Here is a 17,705-nt window from a genome sequence, read left to right on the forward strand (position 1 = left end):
CAAATAATCCCTTTTCAAAATAGTTACTCCTAGACGAATTCATACTAGAAAATAGATATCAACTATGATATAGTCAAGAGCCTATGAGCAGGTGTTCGTGATCATGGCCGCCAATATATCGGCGCGGCATGACTCGCAGTGACAACTTTAATATGCACTCAATAACATGAATTTAGAATCACAATTCTGGAATCATACAAAGTGAAGGCAATAGAGGAATACATGGATACAATAGGCTTAATAAGCTATAACATCATAAAATAAGGTAACACCGGGAGGGCTTGTGGAGCCACACATTACTCGCTCGAGCTGTAGACACACACTGACGCTGTTAGGAATAGGAAGTAGGAACGCGGGAACCTCACGAGGGCTCGCTGCGTTCACATGGTTATAATTTCGTTGATCTTTGCGATATTTTCCACTCACTTGTGGAGTGAACGCATGGATGAGTGAAGATTTGAAGAAAGAATAGATGAGGATAAGGAAAACTTAGTGCGTTGAATCTGACGAGTGACGAACGACGTCACACTACCACCGGGCACACCCGACTATGTACCATCAGTGTTAGGACGATGTCACACTAGGCGGGCCGCGGGCAGCCGACGGTGGCACTCGGTGGCACTGTACTGGTTTATTCGTTATAGTCTGGGTATGCGTGAGGTACTCTCTCTCTTGGTGCATGAGGGTTATGTGTTTTTGTTTGCAGATGCTACATCTTGGTTGTGCGGTGCAGTCAGTTGCAAAGTAGTGGCCAAGACTGTAACAACAGAGTTGATGATCATTCACTAGCCTTTGCTTATTTGTGTACTGGAGTCGTTTGAATGACCTGCAGTCGAGTATCGAGTGGCTCGCAGCCTGGTGCACCCGACATCTCTTCTGGAGGCTTAGGTAACGTTGAGGGGGTTTGGACGATACGGCTGAGATACGATCGAGGCCTGTTCAGTTGCTGGGTATTAGAAGGACGATGTCAGCGAGACTGACACAACACTCCACTCCGTTCAGGAGCCAATGTTGGCGAGATTGCCGCCACACTCCGTGGAGGAGCCGATATTGGAGAAACTGACCCCGCGCTCCATGGAGGAGCTGATGTCGGCGGGGTTGACACCGTGTTCCATGGAGGTGCCGATATCGGCGGGGTTGACATCGCGCCCCATGGAGAGGCCGATGTCGGCATGACTGACACCGCGCTCCGCGGAGGAGCTGATGTCGGAAAGTCTGACACCGCGCTCCATGGAGAAGCTGATGTCGGCAGGACTGACACAGCGTTCCATGGAGGAGCAAATGTCTGCAAGGCTGACACCGCGCTCCGCGGAGGGNATATACCTAATGTTGACGTTTAATTTCTTATGCTTAAATTTGCCAACGCTGAGTTGGGCTTCAATTACAGTTATAGCGTCAACGCTAGGTTGGGATTCGATTCCGATAATAGCGCCAACGCGGGGTTGGGCTTGAAATTGATTACTAGTATGACAGTGCCAGCGCTGGGTTGAGTTTTGTTTACGATTAGTGCCAACGACTGCGGTTGGGCTTGGCCTACGATTACGGTACCTGAAATGATTAGATTAGAGATAAACTTTAGAGGACAATATCTTAAAATTACCTAAAATGCTTCAAATTAAAGGAGACTGAAAGAAACGCATGTCGGCACTCGCCAGTAAGCAGTAAGGCTCGGTGAGGCTGTAAGCGGAGAACGAAGTAGTATCCCTTAAAATTTTTTCTATGAGATTGTGTCGAAGAAAACAGACCGGCGTCTTTGCTACACATTCGAATGATTATAATGGCAATGGTGAGGAAAATGGCCTAGAAAATATCGAATCAGTACATCCAGTTATGCGACAAATAATCCTTTCAAAATAATTACTCCTAGACGAATTCATACTAGAAAATAGATATCAACTATGATATAGTCAAGAGCCTATGAGCAGGTGTTCGTGATCATGGCCGCCACTATATCGGCGCGGCATGACTCGCAGTGACAACTTTAATATGCACTCAATAACATGAATTTAGAATCACAATTCTGGAATCATACACAGTGAAGGCAATAGAGGAATACATGGATACAATAGGCCTAATAAGCTATAACATCATAAAATAAGGTAACACCGGGAGGGCTCGTGGAGCAACACATTACTCGCTCGAGCTCTAGACACGCACTGACGGTGACGCTGCTAGATAGCTAGTAACGCGGGAACCGCTTGACTCTTGAGGGCTCGCTGCGTTCACATGGTTACAATTTCGTTGATCCTTGCGATATTTTCCACGCACTTGTGGAGTGAACGCAGGGATGAGTGAAGATTTGAAGAAAGAATAGATGAGGATAAGGAAAACTTAGTGCGTTGAATCTGACGAGTGACGAACGACGTCACACTACCACCGGGCGCACCCGACGCTGTACCATCAGTGTTAGGACGATGTCACACTAGGCGGGCCGCGAGCAGCCGACGGTGGCACTCGGTGGCACTGTACTGGCTTATCCGTTATAGTCTGGGTATGCGTGAGGTACTCTCTCTCTCTCTTGGTGCATGAGGGTTATGTGGTTTTGTTTGCAGATGCCACTTCTTCTTTGTGTGGTGCAGTCAGTTGCAAGGTAGTGGCCAAGACAGTAACAACAGAGTTGATGATTATTCACTAGCCTTTGCTTATTTGTGTACTGGAGTCGTTTGCATGACCTGCAGTCGAGTATCGAGTGGCTCGCAGCCTGGTGCACCCGACATCTCTTCTGGGGGCTTAGGTAACGTTGAGGGGGTTTGGACGATACGGCTGAGATACGAGGCCTGTTCAGTTGCTGGGTATTAGAAGGACGATGTCAGCGAGACTGAAGCAACACTCCGTTCAGGAGCCAATCTTGGCGAGATTGCCGCCACACTCCAATTGCCGCCAATGTTGTGGACAATGTTAGAAAATTTGTATTAGTGAGTAACAATGCTAAACTATAATTAGCTGAATACGTATTTCGAAAATGAGAATTTAGGGCTAGCTCCAGAAAACGAGCATAGCCTTAGGGTCTTATTTTTCATATATCTAGGAGAAGAATAAGTGTCTAATTATAAGCCTTCCGAAGATCTTGGCGACACCTTTGACTTCATTAAATCATAAAATAATTAAATTATTAACTATTGTTAATTATTAACCATTCATATATGATTAGCCTCCTCCCGTAGGTGGCTGGTCAGGATGTCGTGGATTATGTATAGTACGGTAAGCCTAGCTCACCTTCGTGTCTCATAACCTTGGTCGTCATAGGTCGTGGAGCACACATTTCAAGGCCGGCGAAAACGATATAAGATTATCCTGTTGCTCTACGTTGCACTTTTTTGAGGGCGGCAATGTCTTCGGGCGTAGCACGAATTATAAATTAGTTACTCATCAAATAATATACTTTCTAGAAAGAGGATAAATAGGAGAAATTAATTTTTTTTAATATTAATTGTATCATTTTAGTGATTACAGCACATAATTTCTCAAAATAAATTTTACTTCAATGCAATAATCTTATAATCACCATATATGATTCTGAGATTACTCAGTGAATTTATCAAGAAGTAGTTGGAATTTTGTCCCCCACACAAATTCAACTTGTGCCAATATGTAGGATGTCATAAATATTCAAAATAGACTTTTTGGGGCCCAGATGGCCGAAAGAAAAGTGATGAAGGATATTACATCCCTCATTTAAACGTTGGGCCACAATAGCCCCCAGAGGCTGCGACGCGTTCATTTCTTGAAAGATTGAGTACATAACAGCGTTGTTGAGGGCAATAATGGCAGAGCAGAGAGCACAGTGGTAGAGTCAGCCGAACTAGTGGCGGAGTTGAGGGAACACCAACAATGTCGGCGGCATGACTCGCAGTGACAACTTTAATATGCACTCAATAACATGAACATGGCACTTCCAATTCTAGAATCATACACATTAGCGAACGATAGAGAAATATAAGCCTAATGAGCTATAGCAACATATTAAGGGTAACACTGGGAGGGCTCGTGGAGCAACACATTACTCGCTCGAGCTGTGGACACACACTGACGCAGTGACGCTGTGAGGAACGCGGCCACCTCTTGAGGGCTCGCTGCGTTCACATGGTTATAATTTCGTTGATCTTTGCGATATTTTCCACGCACTTGTGGAGTGAACGCAGGGATGAGTGAAGATTTGAAGAAAGAATAGATGAGGATAAGAAAACTTAGTGCGTTTAATCTGACGAGTGACGAACGACGTCACAAAAGCAATTGAATTCAATCAATCGTCAGTTACGGAAAGATCGGATTCAAAAGGCCGGATACCTTGTGGAATCAAGTCACGAAACTTACAAGAATCTGCAACATGCCATGGGCCTATTTTCTCAGCGCCGACACTTCCATAAGAAAATTTTTTCGTTGGTCAAAAGCTTAAGGAACCATCATTTGGCGTTCAATACCTTAGATAGTTCTTTCTAAGCGTATATTTTTTATATGAATTGCACCACGTATAGTAATTGATTGATTTGAATGCTACGCAGGAGCGGGACGCGGCCAAGCAGGCGCTCAGGAGCGCGTCGGGACGCCAGGGCGCCGCTACGCAACAGGTACGCATGCCTTCGGTGTCTACACTAAATAAAACTGAGAGGGTCATTACTCATTAGTCGTTACCCAAATAGCGATGTTTATTTTATATCATTATGTTTTATCAGTTCATCTAAACTAAGCCAGTCTGGCCCGACTTGATGAGCTTAGTATTAAGTGTTTACCGATTATTGGCTCTTAAACTGATACATGGACTGAATATGACAGTAATCTAACAGCAGAATTAAGGACTTGACACGTAATGTTTTCTCAAAGTCAAACATTTCATATGAACTTATTGCCTATTCTAAATGAATACTAAAAAAATTCCTGGAATTTGTCATATATTGTAAAATCTAAAATGCGACCAGGAAATTGACTCCTGCGCAGGAGCTGCCGGCGGGCTACCGTCGTGCGGTGGAGGAGCTCGAGTCTGAAGCGACGCAGCTGCGGCAGAGCAGCCGTGAGTGGCAGCAGCGATATGCGCAGCAGCAGCGGCTTCTGAGATCCTGCCAGTCAAGGGTAAGCCATCGTTATTATTTGTAGATTTAGTTCGCACAAGATGTCCGTTACTGCAGCCATTTCACACACCCGCTTTTGCGCAGCGCTGTAGCTACGGGTAGGTTGTCTACCTTGACCATCGAGAGCCTGGAGTGGTAATCGTTTCCCATTCTTGTGGTTCAGGAGGAAACATTACTTCTCTTTTTTTGCGAATTTGTGCAAATTCGGAAAATTTTAATTTCAATTGAAACCGTTCCAGTTCACAGAAATGTCAACTTTTTGATGAATGAAGTCGCGAATCAGTCGTACATATACAAGAGCGAATTAAAATATTCCGATTTGGCGTCTCAGTTGGGAGACAGCGAGATGGCTAAGATGGCCTCAGAGACAAAGCTGCGGCTCCAGATTGAAGAGCTGCGAGAGGAGCAGGATGAGTTGCAGCGTCAGCACGACGAGTTGCTCGAGGAACACCGCCAACAGACACGGCAACTGCAGGACCTCATGCAGCTCAACGAGCAGCTCCAGCTTAGGAAGGTCGGTCTCTAAGCCGTCTCCCATATACAGAATTAAAATCTAAAGCTTGGTATTCCTCCTTAGCGAGCAGAGATGTGGAAAATATGGGACGAATATTCCGTGTTTGAAAATATCTAGAATATATCTTTCAGAATAAGAAAAGAATGTCGAAAGAGAATGTGTGTCATTAAAGATGCACCGTATGTGTTGTGCGCGATTGAAACAAAGTGCGGACGTTCCAATAAATACTCGAAAAGCGAGATCTCAAACACTTGAATAAAATCTAGTGACTTGATAAAATATAAAATTGTATCAACTGTAGATAAGAATATGATTGACAGAGCGAGCTGCAGGGCGTGGTGGCGACGGCAGGCACGAGGCTGCAGGAGGGCGAGACCCGCGCAGGCGAGAGCGTCAGGCTCGCCGACGAGGCGCTCGTCGAGAAGGACGCTGCGCTGCTCAGGGAGCGACACCTCAAGGGTGGGGGCTGGGGAAATGTGCACGTGTAAATAGGAAGTGGGAAGTGAAGTGTGTAAGGGTGGGGAAGAAGGAGAGTGAGAGGAGGCAAGGAGGGTAAATTTGTGGAAGGCGATGAAGGATGGAGGCGAAATGAAACATATACATGAATCAGAGAGCAGGTCACACTCAGTCCTCAGCACATAAAAGGTTCATGCACCGAATCTAAACAGCACTAGAATTGAATTATTTCTCCTACTCAAAAAATAAATTCTTTTTTCTGTTTCTGTAACGAAGCATTGGCACTCAACTATTTGTATAATTGATTCTATATAAAAATCCATAATCTTAGACACTTCTTCAAGAAGTTTAATCTCGAAATAATAATATCACACAGAGAAGATAGTGCGTCTGAAACAAGAACTGGAGAGCATCAAGGCAACAGCGACAGAGAAAAGTCGTCACCAAATGAACAAAAGCAAAGACCAATACAACGAGAGCATCCAGAGGATATCGCACGACCTAGCCTTGACGAAACAAGTGCGTATATAATGTCGCCATTATAGGAAACAAGAACCACGCAATGAAAATTTTCAGTAAAAGCGAGTGATAGAGCTCACATGTGCGAAAATTTCACGACGAAAAAACATTACATATGTAGTTGAATATACTGGCACTGTTAGGCAAAAAGATCAATATTCTGAAGTAGACGTTTGTTTACATGATGCAAAGACAATCATAAGGTCATGATGTAGATGTACAAATTCTTGTCACGTACTGCCAATGGAGCTTGCAATCGGTATAATTCAAATCCTAATTATCGTCGTTACAGAGAAATGAAAAAATGAAGGCAGAAAAGGATCTGCTAGCAGAGCAGCTGCAGGAGACTCAAGCTGCAGCAGACTCCACCAAGGATGGTCTGCAGCACGAGCTCCAGCAGCTCAGGCACGAGGCTGCAGAACTCCGGCAGAGAATAGCAGAGCTGAACGCGCAGTGTGCAGCCTCTGCCAGCAGAGAACAGGCTGCCAGAGTGAGGGAGGAGCGCGTGAGGGCACTGTGAGTGAGGGGAGTGTGAGTGAGGGGAGTGTGAGTGAGGGGAGTGTGAGTGAGGGGAGTGTGAGTGAGGGGAGTGGGAGTGAGGGGAGTGTGAGTGAGGGGAGTGGGAGTGAGGGGAGTGTGAGTGAGGGGAGTGTGAGTGAGGGGAGTGTGAGTGAGGGGAGTGTGAGTGAGGGGAGTGAGGGGAGTGTGAGTGAGGGGAGTGTGAGTGAGTAAAGAGTGAGTGAGGGGAGTGTGAGTGAGTAAAGAGTGAGTGAGGGGAGTGTGAGTGAGTAAAGTGTGAGTGAGGGTAGTGTAAGTGAAGGTAGTGTAAGTGAAGGAAGTGTAAGTGAATGTTAGGGAACTTTAAATGAGATAACGGACGAAAAAACTGATAGAATTTCAAGTAATCCAATTACACTCTTCAGTCACAATTTTACCGACTTATCAATGTTTAGACATATTTAAAATATATATATATCTGAAAATCATAATCGTGCCAAGCCTTTTTAGCTGATTTTCTCATTTATGGAAAAAATTTACTATTGTGCTCGCCATGTCAGTGTCAGTCTGTCTGTCCGTCCGTCTGTCTGTCTGTCTTATCTGTCCGTCCGTCCATGACCTCAAGTTTTCGTCGACGAGAAAATGCGCTCTCTGTCACTCACTGCAGTGAGTACTGAATTATATTTTTTTCGATTCAGTTTCTGCGAAGCAGCACAGAAGCAAGAGCAGCAGCTGAAGCAGCTAGAGGAGGAAGTATCGCGCCTGAGGGCTGAGGGCGAAGAAGCGCGAGCAAAGCAGCGCGCCTTGGAGCGCGCGCGACACACCGACGCATCGCACACGGCAGACCTGCGCCGCGCGCTAGAGCAGAAGGTCGTCAGACTCGAACTTTGTCTCAGGTGCGCATTCCAGATTTTCTGGAAGTGATCAAAACACCAGGGGAAATTTACTTCAAAAAGACATTAGGCTTAAACTAATGACTTTTACAAGCTTCTGTCAACTGACGGTACGTAGTAACTACAGTCACCAGACATATTGAGTGCACAGGACTAAACCCGATATTCAAATGGTACCACTGGAATGGCATATCATTCTTCATTTCAGAAAAATTCGACAGTTTATCCTCCACTTAAAAATTTGTTACGATGCGTTCTATTTTTCATCACCGGATTACGATACCGTTTGCATGAACCTATAGGTATTCTCTACATTAAATATAAGGAAGATTATAGCTCATAGAAAATTGTCATTTAACTAAGGCGAAAGGGCTTCTCAGACACATTAATTTGTCTAGTGAGAAAAAGAAGCAGCGGGAGGACCTGGAGAAGCAGCATCAAGAGCAGCTGTGCGGCCTGAGAAGCAACCAGGAGCAGCTCACGTCTAAGCTTCACGCGCGCATCCAAGAGAAGCAAGACACGTGCGCCAGGTGGGCCAAACCAGCCTCAGCTGCCCTTGTGTCTATCATTAATAGCAATGAAACAGACTCGCTACAGCAATATCAATCTGACATGTCGCGAATGAAATTATAATTTGTCAACACAGGAAGCTGAAATGTAACTGCGAAGTAATGTTATTCTTTTTGGTCATAATCAAGTATATGTATAACCAGAGGTGGGCAGTAGCGCGCTACATGTAGCGGCCGCTACATTTCCAGTAGCGGTAGCGGTAGCGGCGCTACATTTAAGCAATTGTAGCGGTAGCGCCCGCTACATATTTAAGTAGCGATACGAGGTTTTGCCGCTAGAGCGCTACCGCTACATTTATAGATAAAGCCTTTATATTTTACTCAATAGTATTAAATATTGTTTAAAAACCAGCATGGTACATACATAATATAAATTACAAAATAAAACTGTACGAAAGATTTCGGTGTAATGTTGTTAACCTCAGCCTGTTACTAGTGTCAACATGTTAGTTGTTACTTGTTAAGTTGTTACCAGTTACCACTTACAGGTATTTTTCATGTTTCAGTTTGCTTACAGTTATTTTTACACAGTTATTTTTTTGTTTCACCCTCCCTACATGGCTGTCTACTTTAATCTACCAATCTCAAAAATAATCCACACATATATACAAATAAAAGACTGATTTTTTATATGTATATGTGGATAATTTTTGAGATTGGTAGATTAAAGTAGACATCCATGTAGGGTAAGTAAAACATAAAAATAACTGTAACTTTTATTTACTGTATCTAACCCGTACTAGTTCGGTTAGGTTAATTGCGATAAAGTTGCATTGATATGTTTTGAAAATGTTTTATTATCATTAAATGTTTATGAGGAAATCCAAATAGCAGAACAATAAATATTTAGAGATTTCCAATAATTTTGACCATTGTAGCGGCTAATGTAGCGGCGCTACATTTTACTGTAGCGATAGCGGTAGCGCTCGCTACAATCTAGTGGGTGTAGCGGTAGCGGTAGCGCCCGCTACATTTAGAGCATGTAGCGGTAGCGCTAGCGCCGCTACATATCAAAGTAGCGCTGCCCAGCTCTGTAGTATAAAATTGACTGATGGCAGATTTTAACAAGACAATGACCAATGACACTGACAAACAATCGTGTGCCCAGGTTATTGCAGGAGCGGGAGTCCCTGACACGAGCGCTGGAGAGCAGACTCTCCGCCGCCACCTCCATGGCCGCGAGCACGGCTGCGGAGCTCGCCCAACAGAAAGCTCATGCTGAGCACTACAAGAAAAAACTTGATGCCGCAAATAACAGGTTACGTTGATTGAATGAAGGATTGAATGTCCTATTGATTGAAGGTTGTCCGTTGATTGAAGGTTACTGGATTGAATGTCCTGGTTATGCTTATTATAACTGGCCCCGAGACCACTGGCAATGGAATAGAGGTGATACTGGTCACACTTATTATTTAGAGCATTAATCATTACCGGGTAACATGGTCACTTGGTCAGCAAGATATTACAGGGGAAGAAACTCCTAAAATGTTTTTGGCATTGATTGAGAGACGGAAAATTGTTCAGAAATTCATGTAATGATGAACAGTAAATGCTTCACATTCAGAGATCAATTGAAATAATGCAAACACATGGAAATACATTATATATATTACGATATTTCATGGCGAAACTTGACATTAAACTGAGTTAAAAACAGCAACATTTTTTGCTTTATAGAAAAATGATTGTTCCTATTAGAACTAGGTATAAAAACTAATACATTTTAAAATGGAAAAATTCAAAACTACATATCTTTATCAAAGTGGCTTAACACCACATAAGAATGCAGGACCTACAGAAAATAAGGGATGAAATACCTATGCTACTGATACATACTATAACTTTCTTCATTTTTCCGCAGGCTGCAAGAATATCAACAACAGCTCGAGCAAATTGTCAACTCATAAGTTGTACATCCAAGTGACAGGTTTTCATAAAATTGAATAAAAGGCTAACTCATGGATGATGCTGTTGTTACTATTTTTCACTAACCTTTAATTCACTATTGCTTGCTGACTGGACAGGATCATTGCTTTTAAGGAACTCTAGTCGCTGTTGTTTGAGCTCTGCTACCCATGACATAACTCTAGGGTGTCTAAATTTCCCTTCTGTGCTAAGAAAAAATTCTTCTAGCCAGCCTGGTTTGTTATTCGAAACTTCATACTCAAAAGCCTGAAGTATCATGTCAAACTTATCCAAGTCTTTCACCAGATGAGATTCAGGAGTATTCTGGGCTTCATATTCCTGAAATGAGGAAAAACATTATAACAAAACATAGAACTGCAATGCATGATCATTCTGCAAAAACTGATGTAAGCTTTAAAAGATAACCTCATAATTAAAGTAATATGTGTATCAATAAATAAGCAAGCTAGTAAGAGTAACAAATGACACAGATATATCAATTAATCTATATTTTTGCTTTCATTTTACCAATGTTATCTGCAGGTGAAGTAATATGTTTAAGAACTGCACAGAAGGAGCAAAATGAAAATAAAATAAAAAAATCTCTATAAGCATAAAATAAATACATGGTTATCAAACTTAAAGATTAAGACCAGGAATATTCTAATTTTCAAGAAATTTGTAATATTGACATTTGTTTGACATTTGACATATATTGTTTGACATTTGTAAAATTGATTAGAATTAATGTGAATTCATGTAAATAAATGAATATTATATGAACCTTGCAATATTACTTGATGTTATCAATAAAAAATCTAAACACACATGTAGGTATATCTACCTTTAAAAGATTGAACATTTCAGAGCCAACAGGAGGGTTTAGGAGACTGGTGAGAGAAGACATGGTGCTCATCTCTCTTTTGTGTTTATCTTCATCACTAACACCACAGTGTGGTGTGATGTCTCCCACTTCACACTCAGCCAAGTCATGTACTAGACACATCCGCAACACTCTGCAGCATTAGTTCTTCATTAGTTCTATTGCGCATGTACATCCAAATTTAACCTTTAAGCAAAACAGCAAATAGTGTATGTATGTAGTTTATCTCTCTCACACTCATTTCACATAAAGGAACATATTCATAAATCACAGTCCAATGCAGACCATCATGAAATGATGGCCAAAATCATCAGATAAAGAAACAACATATCATTGAAGGGAATATGATTTTCACCTGAAACTTAAAGTATCTTCACAAAATACAAAAGTGAAATCACAAAAATAAGAAATGGTAACTTTCCAGGTGAAAATGAAGAGAAAATTGCATTAATCAATTTACAACAGGTCATGAATATACTAGTTGGGTGGAAGCTTATTCAAGAATTTGTAAAAAAAAGTGAGAACATTGAATTGTGAATTTTTAGTAGGAAGATAGTTTGCAAGGAAAGGTCCTCACTTGTTTGTGTCTACATTATCACTATGATCGAGCATCATGGCAGCAACAGCCATGCGATACATGTGGCCACTCACAGTCTCGGGATGTGGAATGCCTTTCATCACCCATCCAGTGCGCTCCAAATGCTGAAATAACATGTGGGCATACATTAATTGCAAGAGAAATTCTGAATAATCATTTCTTTTTTGAACATATATATTACAGATATATATCAATGCTCAACTCTAGATACAATAATTAAAGCCAAAATTCTTGATGGGAAACATCACTTAATCAAACCATAATCAAATAATCAAACCAAAAATCTTACTATACATTTCTGCTAAAATGTTTGAATTTCTATCTCATTTTTAGAGGAATTCAGCCATTTATTAGATTGAATATGAAATTTTGTAGAAACTTTTCTCTTTATCAAGCCACCAAACTATCAAACACATAGGAACATACCTATCACTCATGTAACTACATTAAACTGTGGACAAAGCAGTTTGCTAGGCACAACACAATAGTTGTTGCTGGCATTTAGAACACAAAAAATTACAGCATGGCCCTTGGTACAAACAATCAAAGAATATTAGTAGAAATTGAACTAAACTCATTTTTTCAAATTAAATATTTTATTATATTTATAACCAATAACAAAGGAAGAAGCATTAATCATAGAATGAATAGTGGCTTGTGAATGTGCATTTTCCTTATGACATAGAAAATGTATTAGCACAAGATTTGCAACTCAACATAGTATAGATTCAAAATTTTAAAGTAATCATGACCATATGATGAAAACTACAATAACACCATTGATGGCAGAGCTAATTGTAGGTACTAATAAATACATAACATCATGATCAATTATAGACTGCAAAAACTTTGCATTTGAAAACTTTGCACAAGTTTAGTGCAAATTAAATAATAATAAATAATGCAGTCGAACCTAGAAAACAGAGGTGGCAAGCATAGCAATTTTGTCCAATTCTATCATACACCAGTGATAATACCACTGGTAACTAATTAAATATCCTGATGGAATATAGAACCAAGAATTTCTCATAAGTAGAAAGAATTTAATCTTACCTTTAGTTTAGAGACCTGTTTAAAAAATTCCAAGCAATTTTTTGAGTTACTCATTATGGTTGAACTGTTTAGGCACCAAGTTGGGTTTTAATTAAGGTACTGCACAAAAAATATTATTAAGCAAATACAAGGCAGTGGAGCACAGGGTACCTGCAACAAGTCTAGGAGCAGCAGACTAGCCCACCAGGGGCATATATATACATGTATCATATTCATAATGGAAAGGAAAACCCACCTTCAAGGAAACATGAATTACCACCTAAAATATATTTATATTGCACCCAGTGACCCAGTATGCTATTCATCAAGGAAATTATATTTATAATACTTTTTAAAAATGCAATTTGTACAATTGGATCACCAAGTATTAAATATGAACAATCTATAACCAGAGGTGGGCAGTAGCGCGCTACATGTAGCGGCCGCTACTAGCAGCCGCTACATTTTCTGTAACGGTAGCAGTAGCGGCTCTACATTTAAGCAATAGTAGCGGTAGCGCCCGCTACATATTTAAGTACCAATACTAGGTTTTGCCACTACAGCGCTACCGCTACATTTAAAGATAAAGCCTTAGATTTTACTTAATGGTATTAAATATTATTTAAAAACCAGCATGATGCATACATAATATAAATTACAGAATAAAACTGTCCGAAAGATTTTGGTGTAATGTTGTCAACCTCAGCCTGTTACTAGTGTCAACATGTTAGTTGTTACCAGTTACCTTACAGGTACCGTAAAATGGGGTACCTTAGATCACTTCTAGTTTTTTTAACGAAATCCCCCAAAACTCAAAAACTATTTGACATAGAAAAATTTTGTCAATGGGCATTAAAGGCCTAATACCGAGGCTACATAACACAATAGAAAAGATAAAAAAATTATGCATATCTAATAGGTTAAAAAATGAAAAATGTGACCCATGAAAAAGAGCTATTATTTAAAGCCTGTCATAGAACCCCCTCCAACTTTTTTATTTTTTGGTAAAATAATTCCAGGTTTTGGTGCATTGTAGTAGAACATTCCTAGTTACATATGCAAATGACAAATTTGAGGAAAGTGTCATAGTTTGCAAATGGGGGGCAACACCCCCAAATGGGGGAACTTAGCCCACCTAATGTCAGCCCTGACGGGGTAACATAGACCGGCTTGGAAATTAATTTAAAATTATCTTATATAATATATTTCATGTTTAATACACCTACTAATGTTTTTTCTTTATGTTTCAGACTCTACAGAGTTTTATATATGGTAATTTTAACTTAATTTCCAAGCCGGTCAATATTACCCCTTCACGGCTGACATTAGGTGGTCTAAGTTCCCCCATTCGGGGGCAGCGCCCCCCATTTGCAAATTATGACACTTTCCTCAAATTTGTCATTTGCATATGTAACTAGAAGAGTTCTACTACAATGCACCAAAACCTGGAGTTATTTTACCAAAAAAATATATTCATTTTACTTTTTACCACCCAGTCTAAGATACCCCAAGAGCTGGGGTAACAAAGACCATCACTTTTTTTGAAATTACATAAAAATTATGAGAGCGAGGAGCCAGCAATTTATGGTGAGTGAACCTAGAGTATAGACCTGTATTTGGCATGTTTCAATTTAAGTTTAATTTAGCTAGTAAAAAATGGCATCATTTAAAAAAAAGTAGTCTAAGTTACCCCATTTTACAGTGCCTATTTTTTTACACGTTTTTCTTAACTCAGCTTTGCGTCTGTTTGTTTGTTGTTAAAATTGACAAAAATTACCCCACTACTGATTTTTTTAGAGATCTGAAATTTGGCATGCAGGCTATTTTCACTTAACAATTTCAGATGCAATCATAAAAACTAGCAATTAGAGACCTAAATTAGCTTAATTGAGTAAAGTATATATATATATATAGTAGGTATGACGTGCGGGCGCTCACATTATAGACGAGCAGGCGCTGACGCTGCAAATCATGGATATGTACATCAAGTCATACTTAATCAAGTCATTAGATAAAAGAAAAAATAAACTATATAAAAAACTTTTTAAAAACCATGCTTTTCATATTTAGCAATGGACTGAAAAGAGACGCTTTTTAGTCCGTGTAGCAACGGACTAAAAGGAGAAAATAAAATACTTAAAAAAATCCTCTTAAAAAACACATTTTTCTTGTGGACTAAAGAGTAGAAAATAAATTATGGCTCGCCCCAAAAAACGTAGGTCAGGCTCTAAGCTCACCATCAAATTTCCAAAATTTGTGTGTTGTGTGCTTTTTGCTTTGATCATAAATCTGCCCGACACATGTTTTTTGGGGCGAGCCATAATTTATTTTCTACTTTTTAGTCCACAAGAAAAACGTGGTTTTTTAAAAAGCCTTTTCTAAGTATTTTATTTCATGTTTCAGTTTGCTTACAGTATTTTCGCAGTTATTTTTATGTTTCACCTTCCCTACATGGATGTCTACTTTAATCTACCAAAAATATCTTCTACCTCAAAAATAATCCACATATATATACCTACAAATAAAAGACGGATTTTTTATATGTATACGTGGATAATTTTTGAGATTGGTAGATTAAAGTAGACATCCATGTAGGGAAGGTAAAACATAAAAATAACTGTAACATTTCTTTACTGTATCTAACCCGTAATAGTTCGGTTAGGTTAATTGCAATAAAGTTGCATTGATATGTTTTGAAATTTTTTAATTATCATTAAATGTTTATGAGTATAAATCCTAATAGCAGAACAATAATATTTAGAGATTTCTAATAATTTTGGCCATGGTAGTGGCTAATGAAGTGGCACTACATTTTACTGTAGCGGTAGCGCTTGCTACAATCTAGTGGGTGTAGCGGTAGCGCCTGCTACATTTAGAGCATGTAGCAGTAGCGGCCGCTACATTTCAAAGTAGCGCTGCCCAGCTCTGTCTATAACATTCATAACATGAACTACGTCCATTGCCATGTTGCCTGCTGAGTCTGAGTGCTGACTGTCCCTATCCTTGTTCTGATCATTTTCATCCTGACTAAACTATTGGATCTCATTAATACTTGCCAAAAAAAGAACCCTAATTGAAGTCCTGTTTCCCTTGAAACTCAATTACAACCAAAACCTGCTATCCTCATCAAAATTCATAATGAACCAGTCCCATAAATGAAAGCCTAATAAAATTTACAATATCTAACCAGAAATCTTTACTTGTCCAATTTTGTTAGGGATGAAATTATTTACAAAAGCAATTAAAAATGAGCCAAGTCTAAATATCCCATATTATGCCACTATGAATTGCTCTATACCTGACCACATACATCTGAAAGCTCAAAGCTGGTACTCAAAAGTCAAACCCAGCTGTAAAATATGGCCTTTTAGCTTTAGATATTGACATCTCTCAAGCTCTCTATTGAGTATCAAGCCATCTCGACCTTGAACTGGCATCCATATCCAATCATAAACTATCAATAAACACTGCAGGGTTGCACTGGCCACTGAGTCTCTGGGACCCTGCCTGGGGAGCAGGCCATGGTCATTGGTCAGGAAGATGTGCCAGGTGCGCAGGAATTTATTTTGTCATTTTAACGACCTGCGCGGTGCGCCGTACTATGCTGGTAAAAAAATGCGCCGTAAGGAAGATGTATATAAACGGGGAAATTTCTCGCGTAAATCAATCTAATTATATTTTTTTCGCGCAGGCGTTCGTGCAAATCACGGTCATCGATTCCGCGCCGCGCAGCACTCAGCGCGGGCCGCGGAGCCGTCCGACACAGTTCTGATTCAGACACAGTTTTCATCTGAATGGAATGGCAACATTGTCTGTAGATGATTTCAAGTAACGCTGAACCAGCATTGCCAGATGGTATATTTCTATACCAGATTTCACAAATCTGGTATTTTCAAAAGGTGTCTGGTATGAATATTTTAGATCTGGTATATATGCCAAAATCTGGTATTTTTCTGGTATTTTCTGACTTACTGCAAATTTACTGCATTTAGTTCCACCTCTGAAGTTTGAACTTCCTCCAGCGTAGGGGTGGATTATATTATTATTTACATGAATTGCCTTCAGAGCGGCGCGATTAGAGCTTTCCCGCCATTTTTGGAACCGCAAGTTTTCATGTCAACCAGAACTCAAACACCACAGCAGAGAGTATTTTATGCAGCTAATGAATTTTGCAAACTTTGCTGGAAGAGAGATTATTGAATTTCAGAAAAAAGGCGGGATAATTCAATGAAGGTTGGTGGCAGAGCTGCAATGATACTCTAACATAACGCACCCAGATTTGGAAACCATTATTGCTCAAATGAAGCAACAATAAACAACAGACCATTGACTTATCTTGCAAATATATATATATTCATATTATGTAGGTATCACATAGCATAATTACGCTCTGTAATTATGCCATATTGACCTAATTTGTATAGTCCATTTACGCGCATTGTTATTAGGTATTGATCGTGTCGATTTTGCCGGCCGGGAGGATGTCGGTAATGTAGTCCCAACATTGGCATGCAGGATCGTACTGTTGACATACAGGTTCATACCCTACTTGCCGCAACCAGTCCAGTCATTCATTAGAAGGCACCGATGGCACATCTAAAGCCATGTTGCATAGTGACAAACCAGAGATTTTTTAGAATCAGTTCATTTTTAATTTCTTCATTTACCTAAGATTTAAACCAATTTCTTATGTAAGATAAGGCTGGTATCCAGGATACTTTACTGGTCTACTTATAGGACTCAAAAATGAACTTGAGGGAGGATCTAAAAAA

The 17,705-nt window shown here is 40.1% G+C and overlaps 2 protein-coding genes across 3 annotated transcripts; one reads left to right on the plus strand and one right to left on the minus strand.

Annotated features, from left to right (window-relative positions):
• Positions 1-1,777: 1,777 nt before the first annotated feature.
• Positions 1,778-9,813, plus strand: LOC108675135 (trichohyalin). The gene is made up of 10 exons (XM_018163122.2): positions 1,778-1,786; positions 4,503-4,568; positions 4,936-5,067; positions 5,398-5,580; positions 5,901-6,039; positions 6,413-6,555; positions 6,848-7,071; positions 7,752-7,949; positions 8,345-8,476; positions 9,624-9,813. Exons 1-10 carry the CDS (start codon positions 1,778-1,780, stop codon positions 9,781-9,783), a joined length of 1,386 nt encoding a protein of 461 aa, XP_018018611.2. The 3' UTR covers positions 9,784-9,813.
• LOC108675136 (5'-deoxynucleotidase HDDC2) lies at positions 9,561-13,081 on the minus strand. 2 transcript variants are annotated; one of them, XM_018163124.2, is made up of 4 exons: positions 12,955-13,081; positions 11,955-12,005; positions 11,265-11,426; positions 9,561-10,759 (listed from the first exon to the last, which is right to left on the minus strand). In XM_018163124.2, the coding sequence occupies exons 1-4, from the start codon at positions 13,006-13,008 to the stop codon at positions 10,493-10,495; spliced, it is 534 nt and encodes a 177-aa protein (XP_018018613.1). In that variant the 5' UTR covers positions 13,009-13,081; the 3' UTR covers positions 9,561-10,492. The 2 variants fall into 2 exon arrangements, with proteins under 2 accessions (XP_018018613.1, XP_018018612.1); XM_018163123.2 differs by having other exon boundaries at positions 9,562-10,759; positions 11,265-11,436; positions 11,881-12,005.
• Positions 13,082-17,705: the final 4,624 nt, after the last annotated feature.

This window comes from Hyalella azteca, unplaced genomic scaffold, assembly GCF_000764305.2.
Source record: "Hyalella azteca isolate HAZT.00-mixed unplaced genomic scaffold, Hazt_2.0.2 contig5674, whole genome shotgun sequence".
Lineage (NCBI taxonomy): Eukaryota > Metazoa > Arthropoda > Malacostraca > Amphipoda > Hyalellidae > Hyalella > Hyalella azteca.

Coding starts and splice junctions, on each gene's coding strand:
- LOC108675135 (XM_018163122.2), top strand. Junction 6,040..6,412: donor CAGGGAGCGACACCTCAAGG/GTGGGGGCTGGG, acceptor AATATCACACAG/AGAAGATAGTGCGTCTGAAA. Junction 6,556..6,847: donor ACCTAGCCTTGACGAAACAA/GTGCGTATATAA, acceptor TCGTCGTTACAG/AGAAATGAAAAAATGAAGGC.
- LOC108675136 (XM_018163123.2), bottom strand. CDS start 13,008: ATGAGTAACTCAAAAAATTGCTTGGAATTTTTTAAACAGGTCTCTAAA. Junction 12,006..12,954: donor AACAGGTCTCTAAACTAAAG/GTAAGATTAAAT, acceptor ATGTTATTTCAG/CATTTGGAGCGCACTGGATG. Junction 11,437..11,880: donor GATAATGTAGACACAAACAA/GTGAGGACCTTT, acceptor CTAATGCTGCAG/AGTGTTGCGGATGTGTCTAG.